At 40.0% G+C, this 23,239-nt stretch overlaps 2 protein-coding genes across 3 annotated transcripts; one reads left to right on the forward strand and one right to left on the reverse strand.

Annotated features, from left to right (window-relative positions):
* Positions 1 to 303: 303 nt before the first annotated feature.
* LOC145492750 (galectin-3-binding protein A-like) lies at positions 304 to 15,038 on the reverse strand. Of its 2 annotated transcripts, none has more exons than XM_081472139.1 (9): positions 14,840 to 15,038; positions 11,936 to 12,016; positions 5,768 to 5,857; positions 5,004 to 5,336; positions 4,464 to 4,620; positions 3,323 to 3,435; positions 1,880 to 2,029; positions 1,009 to 1,191; positions 304 to 442 (listed from the first exon to the last, which is right to left on the reverse strand). In XM_081472139.1, the coding sequence occupies exons 1-8, from the start codon at positions 14,892 to 14,894 to the stop codon at positions 1,013 to 1,015; spliced, it is 1,158 nt and encodes a 385-aa protein (XP_081328265.1). In that variant the 5' UTR covers positions 14,895 to 15,038; the 3' UTR covers positions 304 to 442; positions 1,009 to 1,012. The 2 variants fall into 2 exon arrangements, with proteins under 2 accessions (XP_081328265.1, XP_081328264.1); XM_081472138.1 differs by having other exon boundaries at positions 306 to 442; positions 11,930 to 12,016; positions 14,840 to 15,037.
* A 1,386-nt stretch (positions 15,039 to 16,424) lies between these two features.
* Positions 16,425 to 22,937, forward strand: LOC145492754 (neurotrypsin-like). Its single transcript, XM_081472143.1, has 7 exons — positions 16,425 to 16,520; positions 17,479 to 17,645; positions 18,217 to 18,376; positions 19,541 to 19,792; positions 20,774 to 20,920; positions 21,775 to 21,956; positions 22,315 to 22,937. Exons 1-6 carry the CDS (start codon positions 16,472 to 16,474, stop codon positions 21,948 to 21,950), a joined length of 951 nt encoding a protein of 316 aa, XP_081328269.1. The 5' UTR covers positions 16,425 to 16,471; the 3' UTR covers positions 21,951 to 21,956; positions 22,315 to 22,937.
* The last annotated feature ends 302 nt before the right edge of the window (positions 22,938 to 23,239 follow it).

The raw sequence follows: 23,239 nt of genomic DNA on the forward strand, positions 1-23,239 counted from the left end.
TTCGCGCTTATTTCTGAGAAATATTTTATAAAAGCTATAGAGCACAACCTCCGAACCTCCTTCGTGTTTAGATGAGGCTATGTAAACACGAAAAAAGTGCTCTATTGCTCAAATACGGAAAATTAAGAACAGGAATGTCCCCGTTGCGAGCGCGTGGCTCACTACTTTATCTGGACGCAAGCAAGTCCCAAGCAAGCTTTATACCTCTTTTATAGAGAAAAAAAAAACACAAACACAAACACAAACAAAACAAAAAAACTATTTACCTTGGTGAAAACAGGTTTAAGGATATCGACTTTTTTCAGCTTTGCTTTATTTCTTATTACACAGATACACAGATACAGCAAACTTTCAGGACTAGCAATTCTCTGTCACTAAAGTGTCCAACAAATACTTCAAGAAAAAAACAGATCCTGCAAAGATTATCAAAGGATTCAGTGATCTGCGTAGAAAAAAATAAAAAACATCTGTTATAAGATTGTAAATAATATTTTCAAACTATCATGCTTTGGACACCATGCATGAAGGGAGAGCTAATACATATTGACACAATTTTCTCTTGAGTAAATACTTTTGTAGTGTCGGCCATGATTTCAATACAAAACTAGGCGCTTTCTGAAATTTTCTGTCTTTCATTGTCCGCTCATATACGCATGCTCCCTTCTCTTCTCGCCCAAGACAACAGGCTAAGGGTGCTCTCGTTTTCGGAAATCAAAGAGACAGAGTTGTGTTATAGCTGCTCTCCGAGTATTCATGGGATAAATATTTGTCCCTCAAAATACTAAAACTGTTTTTTAACCTCCTCGAAATATCTCAACTTTTCTCACCCCTCAGTTAAAATCGCTTGACGTTTTGAAACTGTTCTCAAAACACCTAAAGTTTAAATCCCCTCTAAAATGCCTCAATTACTATAAAACCTCAAAAACCCAATTTTCACATGTAAATCCATTACGTTTTTGACACCCAAAAATGTATCTGAAAGTTTCAATGTCAGGTCGTTGGACTCACCTAGTTACCACTCCACTTTGTACACATAGTTCGTGCTTCCTTTTCCGACACCGCTCCAACAAGCCGTGCTCGGTCCGTGCTTCATGTAAGTCGAGTCATCTTTATCTACCCAGCATTCGCCATAAAACTGCACGGCAAAGTACTTCTTGCCGGCCTTCTTTGCGGCCTGATAGCACAAGTCAACTGAAAGATATCGAGAGGGTATTTCTTTTCTAGTGCTTCAACAGTTCTAGACTGATGTCTAAGTCCGTGTTACGTTGCGTTCACACTTGCTCTGAGACATGTTTAGAGTGAACACAACGTTTTTGTAAATATTGTTTACACTGGATGTCTGATTCCAGACACGTTTCATCGCCAATTCCATACTACTCTTTCCAGTAGACCGCGGCACCGACAATTTTTTTTTTGCCGCCATAAGAGAAACGTTTTTGATACCGCGAGTTCGTTTCGAACCAATCACGTGGTACATTTGAAACACTGATTGGTTTGAAACTAACTCGCGGCATCAAAAACGTTACTCTGAACGCGGGAAAACATTCGTGGGTGCCACAGTCTACTGGGAAGTAGTTTGAACAGGTACAGTTGTAAAAGACTGTTTTACTTTCCACAGTGAAACGCCCAGTGAATGCGTATGTCTACAATAAAATTTTAACGCGAGGACGGAAAAGGAACTGAAATGAGAGGGTTAAACTATTATTATTAGCGGACACTTAGTAATGGTACCAGCCACATACAAACACCATTTACAGTTCTAGATAAATAATCGTATTTTTAACCCTCATGAGCGGACAAGTCTTGAAGTTGACATGTTTTATGGTCCCAAAGTTGCATTGGTGCGCTTGCATCACTACAAGGTAGATTCAACACTTACCGGTTTTACCGATGTTAAACCAGTCAATCTGGAATCGCAGGTTGACGAGCAGCTGAGACATAGCTCGGTCAAGTTTGTTATCCCTCCAGCATCCCAGATCCGCCCATGGTGCGAATTTGTAAACAAAATTAGCCCAGTGCATACCGGTGCCTTACCGAGAGAGGAAATTAGCAGTCAAACAGTTCGAATATCAATACGATTTTTTCTTATTTTATTTCAGTTTTCTAGATTTTCGTTGTTATTGCCACCTTGAATTTTAAGTACTGTTTTCAGACTTTACCGTACCTAAACTCGTAATTAGCCAATCAGAAGCGGTGCCTACTATTCTGGCCCCAGTTGTTCGAAGGCTGGATAATTGCTATCCACCGGATAAATGGCTATCCAGTGGATGAGTGTTAACAAAAAAAAAAACAAAAAAAAACACGCTATCCCCTGGATAGTGATTTATACGGTGGATAGTTTTGTCCACCTTTCGAACAACCCAGGTCTGACATCCTGCGATACCAAGTCACTGAACAAAATATAGCTGTGATATCACGGTCACTTAGACTAATCTGAGTACGATAAAAAGGTAACCGTACCTTTTTGGTACGCTTCGGTGGCATGCTATCAGACTCGTTTAGTCTCGCCATGGTTAGCTGTGGGTATTTTGGCAAAAACCACACCTCGCCAAAATACAAACCATGGCTGGACCAAACTCGCTTGAAATGCCACGTACCGATGCGTTCCTTAAAGATACGATTAGTTGCAAGTATCAAGAAAGCTGAAATTCATTTCAAAGCGGACGGCTAGAAAAACGAAAACCGAGTGAGAAACATTAACAGCGAGAAAGAAACAAAGACGCTAAAAGGGAAAAGACTCAGGTTAAAGATGATATCCAGTCCGTACTACGCACTTTCGAGAGTTTGTTTACGTTTTTTGTTTTGTTTCATGTAAGACATCACAAAATGTAAAAATTTAGCAACTGGTTACATGAAGTAAATTCAAAGTTTCATGTCAACCGCCATTATAGATGCGAAGCTTTATGCTTCGTTCTTTCTCATATCACTTTATGAAACAACTTCGCAGCTGTAAAAATCAATGAAGCTGTTGGAAAAATAATTTGAAAGGCCTCAAAGATAAGGTATGTGGTTCGTAACGAATAACATTGATACGCATTCCATCGAGTCATAATAAACATAATGGCGCCGAGACTACGCAGTACGGACTGGAAATCATCTTTAAACCGTCTTACTTAGTTTACTGATCTCGGTCTGCGAGGTTTTATTGCTCGTTTCTTTTTTCATCAGACGCGGTGTGTATGTTTATCTTAGTGTTGTGAACTTCGTTTCAAAGCCCTGAATCTGACAAGCGTCGAAGGCCCTGGTGGATAGCTCTCAAACTAAGGAGTTCGATTTGGCCTCTCGACAGATTTTGAAGTGCAACGGTCGTCTGATTACCGACCTTCAAGGCAGTTCTGTTCAGTGTTTGATGCATCCACCTCCCCGTGCATAGCGTATCGAGTCTCTGCTTCCTCGTCACTCCAGCATTCTCCATAGAATTGGATTCCGAAGTATCTGCAACAGATGGAGATCGAAATCAATCTGTGTCACAATTATAGATTAATAAAATTAATCTCAAAGTCTACTTTGGGCTAAGTGACCAATACTGCCGAAGCTCATCGCAGTTTTCTGTCTGGTGGACCGAGAGAGACCTAGTGCAGAACCGCAGAGAAAGAACAGCTCAATATCGTTCCCAGGCCCTGAGGGGGAGGCAAAGGAGAGAGAGCGTGAGAACGAGGCTGAGGATAGCCTTGTGTTTTACGTCGTGGAGCGAGGCAGCAGTGGTTGCACGTGACCGAGTGGAATGGAAGAATATCCCGCCCATTATCCCCGGGGGGTAAGAGCAAAAAGTGATTTTTTTTCCTTCCTGGATGTAATTCTAGGTCATCGCAAGGTTCTATGCAAAATAAATTCAAACAAGGTTAGTGGTCGGCAACAACAACAAAGTAATGTCGCGTTTTAGTTTAGCTTGAGCAAAGAACGATCTATCCAGATGTGGGTAATGACAAATTGCGGCTCAGGCAAACATGATTGCAACAGATTACAACCAGGCCGAAATTACGTAAGCAAAACGTTTTGGAGAAAACTAGTTTTTCAGCAAACACTAGGAAACGGGTTGGTGATGTTTCGTCTGATCTGGTAGACTAGTGTCCGTATCACGAAGTATCGTGGCGTACATGGATTTCCTTGAGGCAGCTACGATTGCTGCGACTTTATACTTGTTATGAAATGCTTTCGAGTGGTTTACCTTGGAATATCCCACGAATCACTTGAATTCTCTGGCTATACACATGAGCGTACCTTAGAAAATACAAATGACAAGTGGGATATTTCATGGTATACCATGAGAGAGCGTTACATAACTGTTTTATACCACGCCATAGAAATACAGTGGCCAACACAATCCATGGAACATCTGCGCGGTGCATGATGGGAAGGTTGAATGTAATGCCGTCGAATACAGAACGGCTCTCCTGTATTCTTATTGGCTGTATTTTCTATGGCATGGTATAAAATGTAATCTCTACTCAAACCACATTTACCGGAATCCTCGACTCCAGGCTCTTTCCGCGCACTTCGTTATCATGCTTCGCAGGTTGTACCAATCGATTTCCAGTCGCAAGAACGCGTACAAAGTTCGCAGAGCTCGGTTTGATTCGCTGTCTTTGTAGCAGCCAACCTCAATCAAGCGTGGGAGGCCTGGGAAATGGTATAAAGCATTTAGTACGCAGAATAGATAATTAGCAAGATCATGTTAGTTGTTTTATGGAAATCAATCGGCATCAGTTCAGATAATCGTGTCCTTTTTTTTTTTGGAAGGGGTCAGGTTAAGTCGCGACACTATGAAAGAGATTTATTAAGTGCGAACTCTTTAGTGGCATTGGAAGAGCAAGAGCTGTGTTTCCCAGCACACCACACAAATTGAGTAAATTGGTGCCTTCAGAATCCGCCAGAAAAAGATAGTAAGACTTTCATGTTACGGGAGCCTTAACGGATGTAACGGAGAAAAGAGAGGGCTGTTTTGCTAAGGATCTAGAGTATCTAATATTCTCTATGTATGCATTGCGCTCCTATTTTCTTACCTGTTTGCAAACACTTGACCCCAGCATCATTGCCATGCGCACAACTGCCCACATTTCCCCATCCAGAGTGGGGACAGTCTAGCAACGACCTCTCTCCTCCCGTGCACTGCACGTTATTGAGCCATACTGGACCTATTCCCTGACCATATTTAGCCCTTTTGGTCTCGTGGATCGCTTTGACTAGTCCCAGTTCATTGCAGACGACGAACGCATCTTTGCCGTCCCAGGATCTATCACACACAGTACCCCACTGGTTGTCGTGATAAACTTCCACACGGCCTGTGCCATTCTCTCTGGGGAGACTGTCAGGGAAGTTTAGACGAATCGTGTTTCCTGTAGAAAGGAGTCTTGATATGTCACCGCAATAGAGGATGAACAAGGGAAAGAGAGTGATGGTTGTTTACCATTTACTCAAAATTCCGGAAATTTTGATCAGCTTACGATGGAGGCTTATGCGGGGAAATATTATTGAAAAGAGATTATTGTCATTTGCATTTGAAAAGACTCCCCGCATTAGGCTCAGTTACAAGCTAGCTCCAGTCCAGTACCGAGAATACGAATATGGTCTATTGACTGAATTAGTTAGATGTGATGTGACCTAGATTTCTCACCGCCAAGCTGGAGGTAGATTTCACTTTTCAGCGTCAAACAGAGAGAAATCTAGGTAGGAAATTAAGTTAGATTGAACTGGATTTTAGGTGTCTGGTGTCTTACATTTTTGCCCCAAACTTCAAGACTTCAAAAATATTTATGGCGTTACTCACGTTTCTCTGTCGTTATTGATCTCTTCGTCAATGAAAACTGGTTCCAGGCCGACTCGTCTTCAACCGCCTCTGCCTCTTGCACTGGAGGACCTGGGAACAAGTAAGAAGAACCTGAATAGCGAATAGATTATTTTTACATCAACTTTCTTTTTGTATTTTCAGCGGAGATCTTTATATTTTTTAATTCTGTTCTCTTCGGCTTCTCTCTGCCCCTTTTCTATTTTAATTCGTTTTTGCTGCCATTCTGGATCTTCCTTTTCAGCGAGAAACAAAGGATTTTGAGATAACTTTTTATGAACTACAACAGTCAATACATCATTTACATTAGTTTTAATCTTTTATTTGCTTTGGAAATCTTCGGCTTTTTTCTCCCCTTTTATTTTTTGTTTGTCGCGTTAGGCTTTCCTTTCTAAAAAGAAAGAAAAGATTTTGAGCTAACTTTTCATGAAAATCCCATTTAAAATAAAATTTGGACAAATGATAAGTTATGACCAAAAATACACCTTTGACTTTTATATAAATTTATGTTTTATCACTTTTTTCGATTGAACAAACCCTAAAGATTAGGGACGCCTAATTTTTCACAAATGTTTACCTTGATCTCCTCGCAATCCTAAATTTTTGAGATGATGAATAAAATTAAACGTATCGAGCTAAACTGAATAATATCAATTTCGGCATGCCCCTCCTAATTCATGAATGTCGCATCAGCAGAAGGCCGCCGACCGCCTCCATTCATCTGAAATCACGTGATTCACGTTAGGTTTCTTGACGTCACACTTTAAGCGGAGGGTAGAGTCGTGGCCAGCCTATCCGGACATGTTATTCTGAAATAAATATCACGCAAAATGTAATAATCATTTACATTTTACTCTGGCGTCCGAGGGACAGCAGCTAGCGCTTGACAACGAAAGAGGCTATAAGGAACAGCAATGTCGCTTCCTAACTTCTCATTTTACAGCACCATACCAGAAAAGTACGAGGTGATCATTCAAACAACCCTTCTGGCAGTACTGTTAGTCGTCTTGATATTAGGTAACTCGGTTATCTGCGCGCTTGTTGCCAAGTATAAAAACTTACGCACTTATGCTAACTTTCTCGTTGTTGAAATGGCCCTGGTTGATCTTTTCAACGGTGTTATCAACATCCCGTTGTTCATTTGCTATCAGTTGTTTCCCTCGCCCGTTTTCAGAGGCAGGTATCTCGCCATAGTCTGTTTTTTTCTTCGTAGAGGCTTTCTGCTTCAAAACGCTCTCTCCGTCACCACTATTTTCTTAGATCGCTACTTAGTGCTCGCTTACGGTCTACGATATACTTCGTGGAAAAGCAGAAAAAAGCTTTTTGGGATCATAGCCTTGAAGTGGCTTTTAGGAGTTTCTCTGGTGGGGGGAATTATTTTTTTTCACACGGATTTCGAGGATATTGGTGACGCCCCTATTGCCAAGTACATTTCACAATACGAGGACAGGGGAATTTTGCCGTTTCCGAGAATCATTTTGCCAGCATTTTTGATAATGTTTTGCGCTGTGTTCTATTTGAGTTCGAGAGAGATTAAAAAAACTGTATCGTTCAGGAAGGGTCTGAAAGGGTTAGACATGAAACGTTTCCAGGATCTAAAAGCGTTGAAAACAGTTCGCTATATCATCGTGTGTTACGCTATTTGTTTCCTTCCCGATATAACCCGTAGTATCCTGCTTCTGACTCCGGTTCAACTGGTAGAATTTTGGCTCATTTTCTCGGCGTTCTTTTTCTTACTTTTAACAAGCGCAGTTAACTCAGTTATCTATTATATTCGGACGGAAAGATTTCGCCGCGCTCTGGTGATGTTTATCAGCAGCCCCTTAGAGAAAAAGGAACTTATAGAATTGAAAACGTACGATCAAGTTGTACCAAAGATTGTACAAGACGCGAAGAAATTGGATCATAAGCCTCAATTTGCGATGGATGGGCCGGCAGAGTCCTCAACGTCAGTGCACAAGGACTGTACGACAGAAGCAACCAAGACAACTGAGGAAATCACCATATATGATAGTGATCAAGGCTGCTGGGACACGAAGCTGTAATAAGGATGAACATTCAAGTCTAACTAAAGCGAACGAATAAACAGTAATAGAAGCGAAAACCTCTGACTCTATTTAAACATCAGTTTACCAAGGACAAGCGACTTGGGACGGAAAAGAAACAATGAATTAATTTTGATTTGGGACAAACTATCACAGGTTAAGAACTAACTTACATTTAGAAACATAGAAACTCTTTTCACACTTTAAATGCTCCAAAAAGCAGAAAAGAAAGGAACATTTGTTTGAGAAGACTTTGGAGCGAGAACTTTTATTTCTTACAAAGAAGGAAAAGCGACGAGTTGTACCGGCTCGAATACTAGACTACAAAGCAAGCTTTCTACCAGGAAAATAAGTACCCAATGAATTTAACAGCAGTATTTTATTTTTTTATAATTTTATCGTAAAATCCTCAAGATTTAGATTATGTGAAAAACGTCACTGCAAAAAAGGCATTCTTGTCGAACTTGAACTGATATTGTCATTAATACTTAAAGATAATTAACTATCTCATTCTAACGTTGAAAATTCATTTATTAAAGTAGGGAGTGTTAAGTGTTATATGTTGTTCAAGCTGTCTTGTCATACAAATAGAGCATTTTTATTTCCCTCTATAGATTTTGTTCTTTTTGCGCGACTAAGAAAAGAATGTGCGCTTGACTTTTTATATTATCCTTAAAAATCTCTCACATCAACCTTAAAAGCGCACAGTATACTAGTTTCGGATAACCGTTTTCTTATTTAATTGGCATATTTCGGGCAAGTTTGGTTACAAAGAGTAACAACCTAACCGAGTTGACACGGCGGAAACAAAGTACAAAAGAAATAGCCCTGTTTATACCACCTTGGGGCCAAAAAATTGTGTTTGTATTTTAGGGGTTCTTTAACACAAGAACGTGACCGACGAAGGGTTTTTCTTCGACCAAGAATTCGAAAAGCCGAGCCGGCTGGATTAACGGGGAGTTCGTAAGGCGGAGCCCCACTGTATTTTTCTTCTATTTTTCGTACCAGTTGGTTTGATATTAAAGAACGTTACCGCACCCATTTTGTTCTTCTCCGTCCTATGCTAATACATAAAAGTCATAATTTATTAAAGTTTACCGGCTACTTCTTTTTAAGCGCACTATAATCTTGTTTGCGCAAAAGTATACTTTTAAGACGATACTAATAAGGTAATGAATTCAGTTTGCAATTCGCGGTAGTTAATAACTTGGCTGCACTAATATATGGCCTCTGTTGTGATCAAGGTATTGGATGTAATTATAGCATCTTGAACTGAGGAAAAATAATTCTCGGAACAGGCGTTCAGAGCTGTTGTTCTTTCATCGTCTTTTTTTCATTTTTTTGCAGCATGTTTAATCTGGGCGAAATTTAAAAAGTGCGGCATTTATTTTTTAGGCCCCATCCACTCTACGCCGGAGGAATTTGAAAACGGAGGTTTCACTCTGTAAACGCATCAAATGAACGATACTAATAAGGTAATGAATTTGCAATTCGCGGTAGTTAATAACTTGGCTGCACTAATATATGGCCTCTGTTGTGATCAAGGTATTGGATGTAATTATAGCATCTTGAACTGAGGAAAAATAATTCTCGGAACAGGCGTTCAGAGCTGTTGTTCTTTCATCATCTTTTTTTCATTTTTTTGCTGCATGTTTAATCTGGGCGAAATTTAAAAAGTGCGGCATTTATTTATTTTTTAGGCCCCATCCACTCCACGGAGGTTTCACTCTGTAAACGCATCAAATGTTTTCCGTCCACACTACGCCGGAGGAATGTAAAAACGCAACAATTACCGATCATTTTAAATTTGTGCTTAAGGAAAACTCGGTCAGGGAATTCACAGGATTGTCGACGTGACTACATCGTTTTCGAAAAGCCCCGTTTTCAAAATGTTTTCCGTGCTCAGGAAAACGAAAAACCGGCGTTTTCAAATTCCCCCGGTTTGAAGAGCGTTCTCGAAAAGCTCCGTTTTCGTGACGGATTAGTGTGGAGGGTAGGCCTAGCCTTAGAAATAAAGCTTTCTTTTCAAATTACTCTGGCGTAGTGTGTACGCCGCCTTAATTGTGGCCACTCGCGTACTGAAAATTGTACTTACGGAATGACCATACTTCATGTTGCCAATAAAAGAAAAATGTAATACTGAAGTGTTCTGTAATAATTTGACAGGCTGTTGTAATGTAAGTCCTCCTGGCATTGAGTTGAATACCCGGCGCAAAAATGAAACAAAACTGATATTTTCTACTGGACGAAGCTTGAAAACAAGATTGTGCAGAACTTGGGCCAACCATCTGGAAATTACAACGCTATAGTGCAGGAAAGGAGAACGTCTCATTTTATTTTATTTTATTTTTTATTTTAGGCTGGTGGGCATTCAAAAGACAGCATATAAGAATGTAGGAAATTAAATCCAACTTGTTTTTTAATGTAGCTAAATATGTCCAGTATATTCACGTGAAGTAAATTTGTAATCCACATATATGGGTTATTGACCAAGCGTGAGGTGAAGATGGCTGGATATTTGGCCATGTTCTTTTTTTTTGGCTTGTTTATGGACTTGGACTTCTCGGTCCTTAAGCACGCAAAAAAGCAGAACGAGGCCAATATCCAGCTATCTTGAACGAACAAGCTTGGTCTATAAAGGATTTATTTTATGGCTTTCGGGGAATTTTTCTTGCGGGACACAGCAGGTAGTCCCTAGCGGGCACGATAACGTCATCTTGCCTGCTCGGGTAGCCAATCACAGCGCAGGATTTAGTTCATCTTACCCGCTCACGGGGCTAGCCATATAGTAAGAATCAGTATTGCATATCAGGCAGGGAAATCAGTGTATAGTGTAACGAAATGACTGAAATGTTTTTGTGTTTCCTTTTCTTACCAAACCAAAAAATTAGTAAAAACCTAGTTGCATGGTTATGTTACTGAACTGACTTGAGGTACGTATTAGAAATCTTGATTGAAGAATTTTCTGTCGTTGAAATTTTGTGAACCGAGCCTGAGAGGGCCACGGTAGTCCTATACAAACACAAAAACCTTTAAAAAAACACATTCTTAATGGGTTTTGGCTAAAAGTCAGTTAACAAAGATTTTAAAATGACACTTCGCATGACATTTAGTGGAAACAAAATTCTCCCAGAAATAAGCAAGAGATTCCAATTAATTTCCCTACGCATATTTCAGGAAGGCAACATCAAGAATCCCAAAAGTAACCCATATATATCCTCAAATTCTCAATCACGCTTTATGTTACATTTATTTGAAATATTTGTTTTCTTTGTTTCAGTGGCATGCCTGTAAACCAGCTAAGCTTAGTGCTTGTACAGCTAAGTGCATGGCCACTATAGATAAGATTTAAGGTTTTTCTTTTTAAGGGTACCATCAGCGGTAAAACCCAGTCGGAATATTCCTTCTCTTCATTGACTGTTCTGTCATATAGAGCCTTTTCACATAACGTCACGGCTGTCATATTGGTTTCTCAGAGGAATGAAACGGGGTCATTTTAGTGTCCCAAACCAAACCTGTGCGAGGTAAACACTTTCTTTTGTTCCAATAAATTTGCAGGGCTGCTGGCCACGTGAGTGCAAACGCTCTGTAACGGTGCCTAGCCGACTACGCCAAGAGTATAACGACCCGGGTAACCTGATTGCAGAAACTGTATTTTTGTTCCATTCGAGCGTGCACGGTGGTTGCTTATAAAGAAACAATTTATTACCTTCGTAGCCTAGGGAAAGCTTGGGACGGGAAGATGGGGGAGCATTGATAGCACTAATTAAAGGAGGGAAGGAGAATCAAAAATGCGAGTCTAAAATCTAAAATGAAAGTCTGACGCTACGAAAAACGTAATTACGGTGTTGCATGCGGTCCAATTATTCCAATTATTTGATTTAGCGTCCTCCATCTAATAAGCGCCCTCTTCCTAACTTACGCTCCTCTTTGAAAGCGTTTTCATCAATTTTGAATTAAAACTGCGAACCGTGTAGAGCTAGTTAAACGTTTGCTGGCTTGAATTCTTTCGAATTTTGCGTGATACTTAAAATGTTCTTCGACGCGAATTTCCCGTTCCAGTACTTTAACTAATTTTCTACGTCTTACGGTAACTTACCTTTACCTGGCCCAGTAGTAGCTTCTTGGCGGTCTTTCTCAAACTGTTTCAATGACTGAAAGAAAGCCTCTTGGTCCACCAGAAAGTCTGAGAAAAAAAAAAGGTTTACGATCAATGTTCAGTATAAACCTTAACATCAGATAATGATTGCAAGGGCAGGTTCGATGCTTGATCAAAATGTGTCAGTGAAAAACGTACAAAGAATAGAAAACTTTTCTTTTACACCTTGTGAGCAACACATTGACTCACCTCAGATCCTCAAGAATGTTTTCCATTTCGTGATTGTAAGAGTACGAGCTTACTCACCTTATTCTTGAATTTTTTTTCCAATTTTTTCTACTACAAGGCTTTTGAAAAATCGCGTAATAAAATAGAACGCAAAAGAGAGGATGGGACATAACAGAGTCAATCTCCTGTACAGGCCTTTTTCTCGAGTTATTTTTGGGCAAGGCACCCAGTTCTTCTGAGGATACTTTTAACACGCGCGTTGCGTGGATGTTTTCGCGGAGGATGAATGGGCCAGTAAGGCCGCTCGGGCGTGTTCACCTTAGCTAAATCCACGTCACATCGGCTATTTCTAGACTCTTGTAGGATTCACGAAACCCAGAGTGATCTAAGAAAAGCTTGAGGGAGATTACCTTGGGAATATGGCCTGCATTTAACAATTATTCCACGAGCGCGAGTCGGATATGAGATGGTAGATAGCCAACGAGGCGCATAGGGCCGAGCTGGCTGTAATCATCTCATTTCCAGCAAGCGCGAGTGGAATAACTGTTTTATTAAGAACGCCCCCAAAATATAGAAAACTAGACTAAAGTAACCCCCCCCCCCCAAAAAAAAAAAAAAAAAGAAAAAAAAAAGAAAAGAAAAATCACGCATACGCTTACCATATTTGTAGATCATGGTATAATGGCTCATAACCCATGATGGCGAAGCCAATGAAATCTCTCGAATTGCATTACCCAATGATCCAGTTTTCAATAAAAGGGATTAAATCTCTTACTCTTCATCCAGTATATACGGAATGGATGGCAATCAATTTCCATCGAGCACTAACACTGAAAGATTTGTATATAGTGCAACTAACGAAAATCTGAAATCTGAAAAAAATCTGAAATCTAAACGCAAGTTCGCGGAAATATGATTACGACCGCGAAGCCCTTCGTGGTGCCAAGCCCATTTACGATGCATCCTGATATGAAAGAATGAAGTTTCGGTAGCCTTATAGAGAAATGAAGACTACAATTTTCCCACCAAAATGACATCTATTCGATGTACGCGCTGTAACTACAGGCTTGTACTAACGTGAAGAACCGGTAAATGGAAGGACGTTGTCTTTAATCTGCCTCTGAATTCGTTGCAAATTTTTTTTTGTTAACGAGATTTCTCGTAAAATATTTATGGATGGAAGATACCATGTAAAGCTCTCGAAGATAAAATCCTCCAGATGCTGTAAACTTCCATAAATATGCGCTTCCCGCCTAGAAAAAACTCACGTGAAATGAAACTCCTCCCTTTTTCGAAATGTCCGATTTATTTTAAAAATCAATTTAATAAGGAACAAAACAATTTCTTTCTTAAAGCCTTTGTTACTTTGTATTTTTTTTTAGTGTGGGTTCCGTTTACTCAGGCACCCTTATACACACCTCGCTTTTTGGACGCAGAGTACTTTCCTCGCCAATTGTTTTTGACATGCTTTGTATCTTCTATCAACAATACTAAGCTAGACTTCCGCCTCTCTCATCCCGCCAAAAATGACTTGGACAGGCCCAAAATTTGCAATGAATTGAATAAACTTTTAATTATATTGAATATGGAAAAAAAGGTCTGAAAGTAATCCTTTCTTGCATCGAAGCGAAAGGCTTGGGAATGATAAGATTCAACCAAGCTTTCATTCAAACCATTATAGTCACGTTTTGAAATTTTGTCAAGGTTTTCAGATTCTAAAAATCATGCGTAGTATAGGAGAAAGATGTTTCTTTTAATCTCTAACAATTTTAGTAGCAATAGTGCAGTTATCACTGATAATATCGATTGATATGTCATCAATATGTCGCTGGAAATAAGGCGAAGAAAGCCGGCCTGTCACTTTTTTGTTTGCACCAGTTTTGCACCTGGAAAAAGTTCAAATATTTTCTTTTTTTTGAAACGCCACATGAAAATTATGTAGCATCGATTCATTTTTTTTGGCTTGTCTAAGTCATTTACAGAATTCCTTTTCTCCTGTCAAGCTTGGGTTCGGTTTTATAACTTGCTTCGCGCTCTTCTTGAAAAAATTATTTCGTAAAATAGGTGCAGTACAGCTAGGTGAAGGATACGTCTCTGATTAACCCAGCCTGCAGTCAATACATTACTCGGTAAATTCCTGACCTTAGATAAAAACAGGATCTTTCCGAACCTATGTTCTTAATTTCAAATACCGCATGGTTGATTCAGTTAGACTTTTATGCTGTCTTGCACAAAATTTAAGGTAATAAAGAGGCCCCATTAGGGGCTTCTGAGTATCCCACGTCCCGTTAATTTTTGGTCTGAATTTCCCGTAGCCATTAATGTACCAGGAGCAAAAATAATTGATTTTCCTATTCGATATCCCGTTTTATCTGATCTTAGATCCCATATCCCATTTACGTTTTCCCCAAATATCCTGTATCACATTAACTTTTTACCTATATATCTCGTATCCCAAAATCCCTCAATAGGGCTTCAAAAGTACACCAAGAGAACATTGTCGTAGATTTTACTGTGTGATGGAGAAGCCAAATTTAACTAAGTCCACTTTCAGTTCACTGCCTTAGCAAGGCAAACGACTGCAAAAGATCAGTTCTTTGTGGAGACTTAAACAGGGTAAAGTAAGGTTGCTACATTTTGTTGTCGTGTATCCTAAAAGAAAGAGTGTGTCTCACAACATACCTGCTATTCCTTCATGAAACACAGTCGCAAGAAAAACGACCAAAGACAGCTTCATTTCTTTCTTGATTTTCTCCAAAATTCCCAGTGCACAAACAAGCCAAGGCAAATGTGTTTAGTTTTAACTAAATAAAAATACGTATAACTATTATGAGGAGAAAATCTTGAAATAACAGATTTATGCTAAATACATATCTCTTGTTGTCCGAAATCCGTCGGTTTGCTATCACCTGAGGGATTTGTCTAAATGAAACTTTCACATGTCAAAATCAAGTCAAGTCGAGTAAACAATGATTTTCAGCTCTGGGGATCATTGAACCAATTTTTACTCTGGGCAAACGAGAAATTGTGCTTTTGTTTGTTTTTCTTGAATCTCAAGTCTTATCGGCTCACGTATCTTGCAATGTTTTAAAATAAACTAAAATTATTTCTTTTTTTCACCTTTGCAATTTTCGGTTGTCGTTTCTATTGGTTTATAAACGTTAAATAGCACTAAATTGAAACGTTTTATCCCTGGCGAAAAATGAAACCTAAGATGAAAATAACACCTAATTTAAAAGGGAAAACTGCTAATTGGCAAGTTAACAAATTTAAGGAAGAAAGCAATAAAAATCCAAGCAAATAAACAATTTCCTTATTGACTGTAAATGTTAGTTTTGCAAGCCTAAAAATCATTAATAATTTTCTCTTCTTTATCAAGTGATTTTTTAAAGTTTTATGGATTTTTTTTTCGTTTTAAAAATCTACACGGCAGATATTTTTAAAACTGAAGACTCTCTAAGGCACAAATAAATGAGTCTCACAAGAAAAATAGCAAATTCCTATTGCAAAGAGTTTCCTGGAATCAAGAGAGACCGGCTTTGGCTTCCTCCTCATGAAGGCTGTAGAAGCACGCCACCTTAACTGTGAAGCACTTTCATACTAGAGCTTCGACTAGTTTTGTAAAATGCAGTTTTAACTACATTTTACAATTAAAATTCCAGTCTAGTTTAATGCGTTTATTTATTTAGGTGAACAGGGGTAACGGTGAAGCCGGGCGTATTTCTGAATTAACTTTGAAGGTTTTAACGATTTCATCCAAATCCAATTTATTTTACTGATTCTTGAGGCTTTGTTTTCCTTATTTAGCGGCGTTTCTGTAAGATTCACTTGCGTTGTGAATGCTCACTCAGTTAGAAACAGAAACTGACATGGTTATTTTGGAAAATTTTCTCTGAGTTTTCTCGGGTTTACAGGCAAATAATGGCACATTGAGTGTTTGGACTTGTTGAGACATCACCACGAGGTTAATTTTTCAGGTTGTGATTGAATCCGTTGTTTTAATTCCACCTCAAAGTTTGTTTCACTTAAATCGCTGTGGCTAAAGTAGATATTAATTTTATCTCGTTTATATGCCGCCCTATCCTTTCTTTTCAACACTGTCAACTCGGCCTACGCTGAAAACCCAAAGAAGCCTATTCTAATGAAAAACAAATATTACTACTTTTTTGACAGCTCGATGCTCCAAACTGTTGTCACTTACACAGATGGTTATATAAGCTGACGTGCGAAAGGTTAAACAAAAAATTGTATTTACTCATCGAAAATGTATCTGTCCCTTTTCAGTCTATCACTCTGTCGATTCTCTTCGGAAATATGATCAACACTTTTCTGATTTTCTGCGTTTTTCCTGCTGCTCTCGTAGGTAAGTTATTACCATCGTCTCTTGCCATTTCTTGTTAACTTCATAATTGTTCTTTGCAAGGCAGGCAAGAGAAGTTGAAATACAGGTCGCGAAAAAGCAAAATTTCGATCGATTGCGGCCGCTGTAGAATACAAATTCGACTAAATATCGTATTTCAAATTTTAAGGGAAGGATGATCATGTACATCATGTGGTTTGGATTTGGGGAGCTAAAAAGGGTCGGTATAAATGATATACGATGAAAACCACCCATTAGAAGACAAATCAAATGACAGTAAAACTAAAACCAAATTAAACGGCTTACGTAAAATTGCTTTGTAACTGTAATAAAGAATCATATATCAGGTTGGTGAAACAATATCTTCTATTACAAATAACCCATTTGAGAGAAGTACATGGGCTGAATATTTCAATGTGAACTTAATTGCGATAAAATGTACCACAAAATTAGGGATAGAATTTTGTTCATGACTCGTGGGTGTAGATCACTCACAAACCCACAATATACCTGTTTTCAAACCTGTAGACCGACTTGCTGGAGCCTGGGTATAACTTTTTTCTTTGTGATGGGTTTGAACAGACCGCTGGGCATGGAGGAGCACAGGCACATTTTTTCAGTGCGCCGGTCTCCTCAGTGCCCGCCGGGCAGAATGCTCTTTGAAATGCTGGGACTAAAATGTAATCCATGCTAATGTAAACTCCCAAAGAGAAACAGTGAGCTCGTAGTCCAGTTTTCTCAACCCCTCTGGGTATTTTTATAGTTGAACTTGGTGCCAAAAACTTCTCTACACCTAACCAAACCGTATAGGATTGGTAAGATCTTACCTCTTTAAAACTTACTCGATCTAAAAATAATTATCCAGGAAGGCAGGAAAAATCCTATCCTTAAGCTGACTTAATTTAAAATGTTATACAAGGCATCACATAGTTGTTAATTTTTTTTTGCATTTTGCTAACAGGGCAAGCTATCAGGCTTGTGCCGCCACCAGATGCAACTCATGTGGGGCAGGGTCGAGTGGAAGTTAAACATGAAGGGACCTGGGGCACAGTTTGCGATGATGAATGGTCGATTGAAGACGCAACTGTGGTGTGCGAGCAGATGGGGTTTCTGAAAGCGATTTATCAGGCAAGGCAATTGAATTACCGACGGCGGGGGGGAGGGGGGGGGTGGAGGGGTGGACAATTACCAAAGGAAAAACTTCCGGCAGAGCAGAAAATGGAAATAATCGAGCAGGTGCTTTCTATTATCCACTCCTGTGCTTTACTTTAAAAAAATTCTTGCGCAGGCTATTACTCACCAAAAAAAAAAGCACAACCTTAAGGTGAGAAAAAAATTCATGCCCCAGAAAATTGCCCAACCCTGGTGGTTTGCAGGAAAGGTTTCCATTTGATGGGTTTCCCAGGAAAGACTTACAATCAATGGGTTGACAAGGCAAGGTTTGCGGCGTTTAAGGGTTTTATCAGGGAAGGTGAAAATATCAAGAAAGGTCTGCATTTACACTGATTTATCAAGCAAGCTTTTCAAAATTGTTAACCATTGAAGCCAGAGCTTGAGTTAGACGGTTTGCCACATAACGCATGGATTAGATGAGTTTTCCAAAATTTTTTCCCCAAAATTTCAAAAGCTAACCTGGCAAAACAGTTTCAAGAGTGCTATCGTGCTAACGTAATGCTAAGTATGTGTATTCATCCAACAGGCCAACCGCGCTAAGTTTGGCCAGGGCACTGGGCCAGTGCTGCTGAGTAAGATGAGGTGTACTGGGGAAGAGAAGTCACTGTTAGACTGCCCCCACTCGGGGTGGGGGCAGAACAGTTGTGACCACGAGAGAGACGCTGGCGTCAGTTGTCTTGAACAAGGTGAGGAAGAATGCTGAAGCCACATGAAAAAATTCTGTTAATAGTCTATAACTTTATCCCGTAAAAGTCATGAATTACAGGAGAACGGATAGAGCGGGAAACATAAACAATGTTTTTTTGCACCTCAGTATCATCAGATCAAATGAATAAATCAATAATTCCTTAAAAACCGTTCGAGTTCTGGTATGACATCGGTGAGGATACGCCTGGAGGCCCGTAGAGTCATTCCCAGGGTAACGGGACACGTCCCGTAAGAGGATATTGGTTCATAACCCTGGCCATACCCCAACATTACATTTTTAACCTTCAGATTATGAATTTTGGAATACATACATCTTACTAACCTAGTTCGAGGGCTGTACTGTAAGTCACGGACTGACTTTTTTCCCCATTGATTTATAACCCAAGCGCGAAGTGCGCGGGCCATGAATCGAAGGGGAAAAACGCGAGGCTGTCCTCTTTTCCGGAAATTCCAGAAGCGCTGTTCCATTAGCCACAGGAGATGTCCGAAAATGCAGATCGGAAGTCTTGGTCGAATGGAAAAGCAAAATTATCAGATCATTCCGTTACATCTTAGGTACTTATATGATTTTGTAGACATGTATACGCCTTAAGGCCACAGTGTCTGTAAGCCCAAAAATATTGCAATTAGATCTTTGAAGTGAAATGTTCTCTGCCAAATATTGTTTAAACATTTTTTCAACTGGTGAGGTTCCTTAAAGAACAAGTTCGTATTTAGCGACCATAGTTTCATGCGCCTTGTAGCCGCAAGATGGCAGGATTCGATGTCCCGTGGACAGAAATCTTGAAATTTTTTTAACTTCCCACATTGATTTTTTGTTCATTTTTAAACAATGTAGACATAATTGTAAATAAACTCTGTTTCTGGAAAGAAAAGTAGGGGCCACCGAACGTCCAAGATCGTTAAACCCAGGCAAAGCTATAGCAATGGCAATCTGCCCTATCATTTCTTATTTTATTACTTAGCGCGCGCACTCATACATGACGTGGCGTGTGCATTTGCGTGCGCAGTAAGAATGCGCAGAAAAAAGTAGCGCGAACGTCCTTAATTTAAATGTCAAGTATGTTTTCAGATTTACAAAATTGTACTTAAATGTTAACACAATTCCTGAGTCCGTATATTTTCTTTCCTTCAAACGAAAGGTGTCCCACAAATCCTAGAGGTCGGGTGCTACCGAGATAAGTCTAGTGACCGGGCCTTAGACAATCTTTACGCTAATCTCCGAAAAAACATCGATTGGTGGAACAGGCGAGCGATTGTGACGAAGTGTGCAGAACGGGCCTTCGTGCGTGGTTATAGGTACTTCGCGGTGCAGTTTTATGGAGAGTGCTGGGGAGACGATCGACCCCGACCGACCTACGATAAGCATGGTCCTGGGAAAGGCTGCACTGACGGTGAGTGTGGAATCCATTAAATACATTAAATATGAGATCGTAACCTTGGAAAAATGTAGCTATTGTCCTACCTACCTATACCTATATCTCTTCATGCCATTAGGTAGCTAAGCCCTCGACAGTTCTCTTTCCACCCACTTCGATTTGTTGTTAGAGCCCTGACAGTCGCCCTTGATTGCCACCCAACTGCGCTCCTTTCTTCTTCAACCATTCTCCTCCATGTTGTTTTGGGTCGACCTGGTCTTCTCCTCCCCTCTGGCCTCCTCTCCAATGCTGTAACGGAATGTTCTTCTCTGTCCTTCCTCATTACACGTCCTTAGCTTTTGTCCAGAGGTATGAAAATGTTCAGGGAATAATCGGTTGGAGATCCCATCTCATGACCTTTGGGATGCCATTACAGATGCTCTAACACTGAGTCATGAAGTCACTATAGCTGGAACTGATCAATTACCAGGTCTAGTTATATATACCTGTTGAAGGGCGCATATAAGCAACAAGTTAGACCAGTGGATTGAGGAAAAACGCCAGGACAAAAAAGGTCGTAGTGTTCTTGCTAATTAGACAGTCCTAAGCAAAGAAGTGTTCGAATACGTTGAAACCATGCCGTTAAGCCTGCTATTGGTTACGACATGAGCGCAGGCACAAAACGCCCACAGCATAAGCATAAGCACGTACATGCGCAGAATGGACAGTTGCTTTATTTTTGGTTCATAATTCTTCGATACAGTAAAACAAGATGGCGGACTTTCGCCTATGCTTATGCTTATGTTTATGCTTACAGCGTTCTCACTTGTCAGTCACTACGACTGTGCGTATACTTATGCTTGTGTTTATGTCGTAGTGAAAACCAGGCTTTAGTTAACAATATTCCAGCTCAAAACTGTGTTCGATCAATAAGTGAAGGTAACTCTCCAGAAGCAGGAGGGGACGTCTCTTTCAGAGTCCCTTGATTAATTATGTACGCTTTTCTTGACGCTCTAGGTGTTGGTGACCACATTCACAACTTTGTTTACCGCTTTGCTCCGTGGCACGACCTCGGATGCTGGCGTGACACGGGTGATGGTCGTACCATGACTCTGCTGGCTAACTTCCGACGAAAAATCGATTGGTTTCATATGGAAAAGACAGGTAAGTATGAGTAGCAACTAGCAACAGCCTATCCAAACCGAGCATAAGACTGGACACGAGTCTGTATCAATGGCCGAATATGGGGCGATCCTTGATGACCTCATTGTTTACATTTTGCCTCATTAGCATATAACTTTGCGTCCAGAGGGGATCAAGATCGATATGAATTGACTTCAAAAATATAATGAGCTTATGAAACTTAACACATGGTGAACATTTTTAGCTCCTTAGGTGTAAAATTTGAGGGACATATTGGCTTTCAAAAACTGCTCAATTGCTATGTGGTAAAAGCGCTAATGGCCCATACATTTTTTTTAAAACCCGCGTTGCATAAAAAGTGTTTAATACATCTTTCTCAAATACACTGGGACAATTACAGTTTTCTTGCTATGATCTTTCAGTGTTAAGAACTGTTTTTTTTGTAGCTCGATCTGAAACTAGATCGCCTATGCTAATGAAGAGGTTATTGTAAACAAAGACTCACCTTTCATTCGCTCCTTTGGTTAGTGCGCATGCCTTCTGCACTTAACGTGTGAGCCAGAGTTTTATAAACTCTCTCAAATTTTCTCAAGACCATAAGAGAAAGTCACCAGTGCGACTGAACTACGCATATTTACTATATCGCTGGTTCCGTGAGCGAACAAGATGAACTAAATCCAGCACTGTGATTGGCTACCACAGCAGGTAAGATGGCGCTGTCCAAGCTTGTTAGATCGAGATGGCTGGATATTGGCGTCGTATTTGTCGACTCCGCCTCGGCCCAAAAACACGCAAAACAAAAATAAGAACTTGGCCAATATCCAGCCATCTTGACCGGACAAACGTGGTCAATAACTCATACATATTTTGTTCAGTCGAGATGTGCTATGAAGCTTCAAAAAAGGCCAAGAAGAAGTACTTCGCCATTCAGTTTTTTGGCGAGTGTTGGGTGTCGGACACGGAGTCTTACAAGGCACATGGCCCATCCACCAACTGCTGGAATGGTGTCGGAAGAGATTACGACAACTACGTCTACGAGGCGCTTTGGTAAATACAGGTAGGACAGGATATCTTTAAACACGTTTAGCCGGTAAAGCAAGCATTTCGTCCTTCTGGTCAATGACGTTTTCTATCTTAAAACCTGCGCTTGAAAGTTAAATCATTCTGAAATAACAAATAGAAATAAAAACAATTAGCGCTCATGCACAGCCATTGTTCTGAAATGGAACCTTTGGTGACGTTCTCGTTGCCGTGGCCTTCGTGGCTTGTTTAAGCCGTTGATCGGGCTGGAGACATTCGTATGAAATTCACCGGGGTGATCGTTAGAATTTTCAAAAGAACTCCTAGGATTAAAGTACCAAAATCTACACCAAGATATTGTTGATAGTAACTCAGGTCATCCTTCAATCCTACAGGTCATGGGAGAGACGACTGCTCAATGCGACCAGGCCGTGTAGGTTGTTACTAAACTCAAAACAGCTGTAGCTTAACCATATGACAAGCCATGCCTTAAATAAATTATACTAGTACTGAGGTCTCTGTGCATTTTTTTTCAGTTCTTAGTTTCAATTCAGTCCATTGAAAACTGGTCTACGATGCGTCTTGATCGGTTTCATTAGGTTAGGATAGGTTCCTTTAGGGGTTCGATATTTGAGATACGATCCCAAAAGAGGACCGAATTGCTCTTTCAAAGCATTACATTAAAGGGAACAAAATCCAGTGAGAGTAACAGACTCACCATGCCATTGACCGTTTATCACGGGTAAATTGTAGAGTTTATCTCTCTATAAACCTGGGATATTTCTGCAAGAGCCGATAGCTCTTCTGAAAGTCGTTTCTGCACACTTTTCGTATGCGTATAACACCATCCTGAAGGAAAGACATGTAGATAGCCTCTGGGCCCATTCTCCTATTAAAAGCTTGGCGGTGAAACAAAATGGCGGCGTTTTTGGTACTATTTTCCAGATTTCGTCGGAGCACAGAAAATCGAGGATTTAGCTAAATCCAAACGTTTTTTCACGGAAGTATTTCGCATAACAAGTAGATTTGTTTTAGCGAAAAAAAGGAAGAAAAATTGGGGGGGGGGGTAGGTGCACTTGAAGTTCCCAGGTATCGACACCTACTCTCGCCATTGCGTAACAAGCTCCAATGATTCCATTTTTATTGGAACACTCACAAGCTGTCATCACGCATGACAGATCAAAGGAAAAAACATTAGAGGATAATGCAGGGATGATTGACTATCTTTTCATGGGTTCGAATCCCGTTCAAGCCTTTCAGGCTTTAATTTCACAACAGATTAAGTTGTGTGTATAACTGTGATGATCAATCATGTCTTCA

The sequence above is a fragment of the Orbicella franksi genome, chromosome 7 (assembly GCF_964199315.1).
Source record: "Orbicella franksi chromosome 7, jaOrbFran1.1, whole genome shotgun sequence".
In the NCBI taxonomy this organism is placed as follows: domain Eukaryota; kingdom Metazoa; phylum Cnidaria; class Anthozoa; order Scleractinia; family Merulinidae; genus Orbicella; species Orbicella franksi.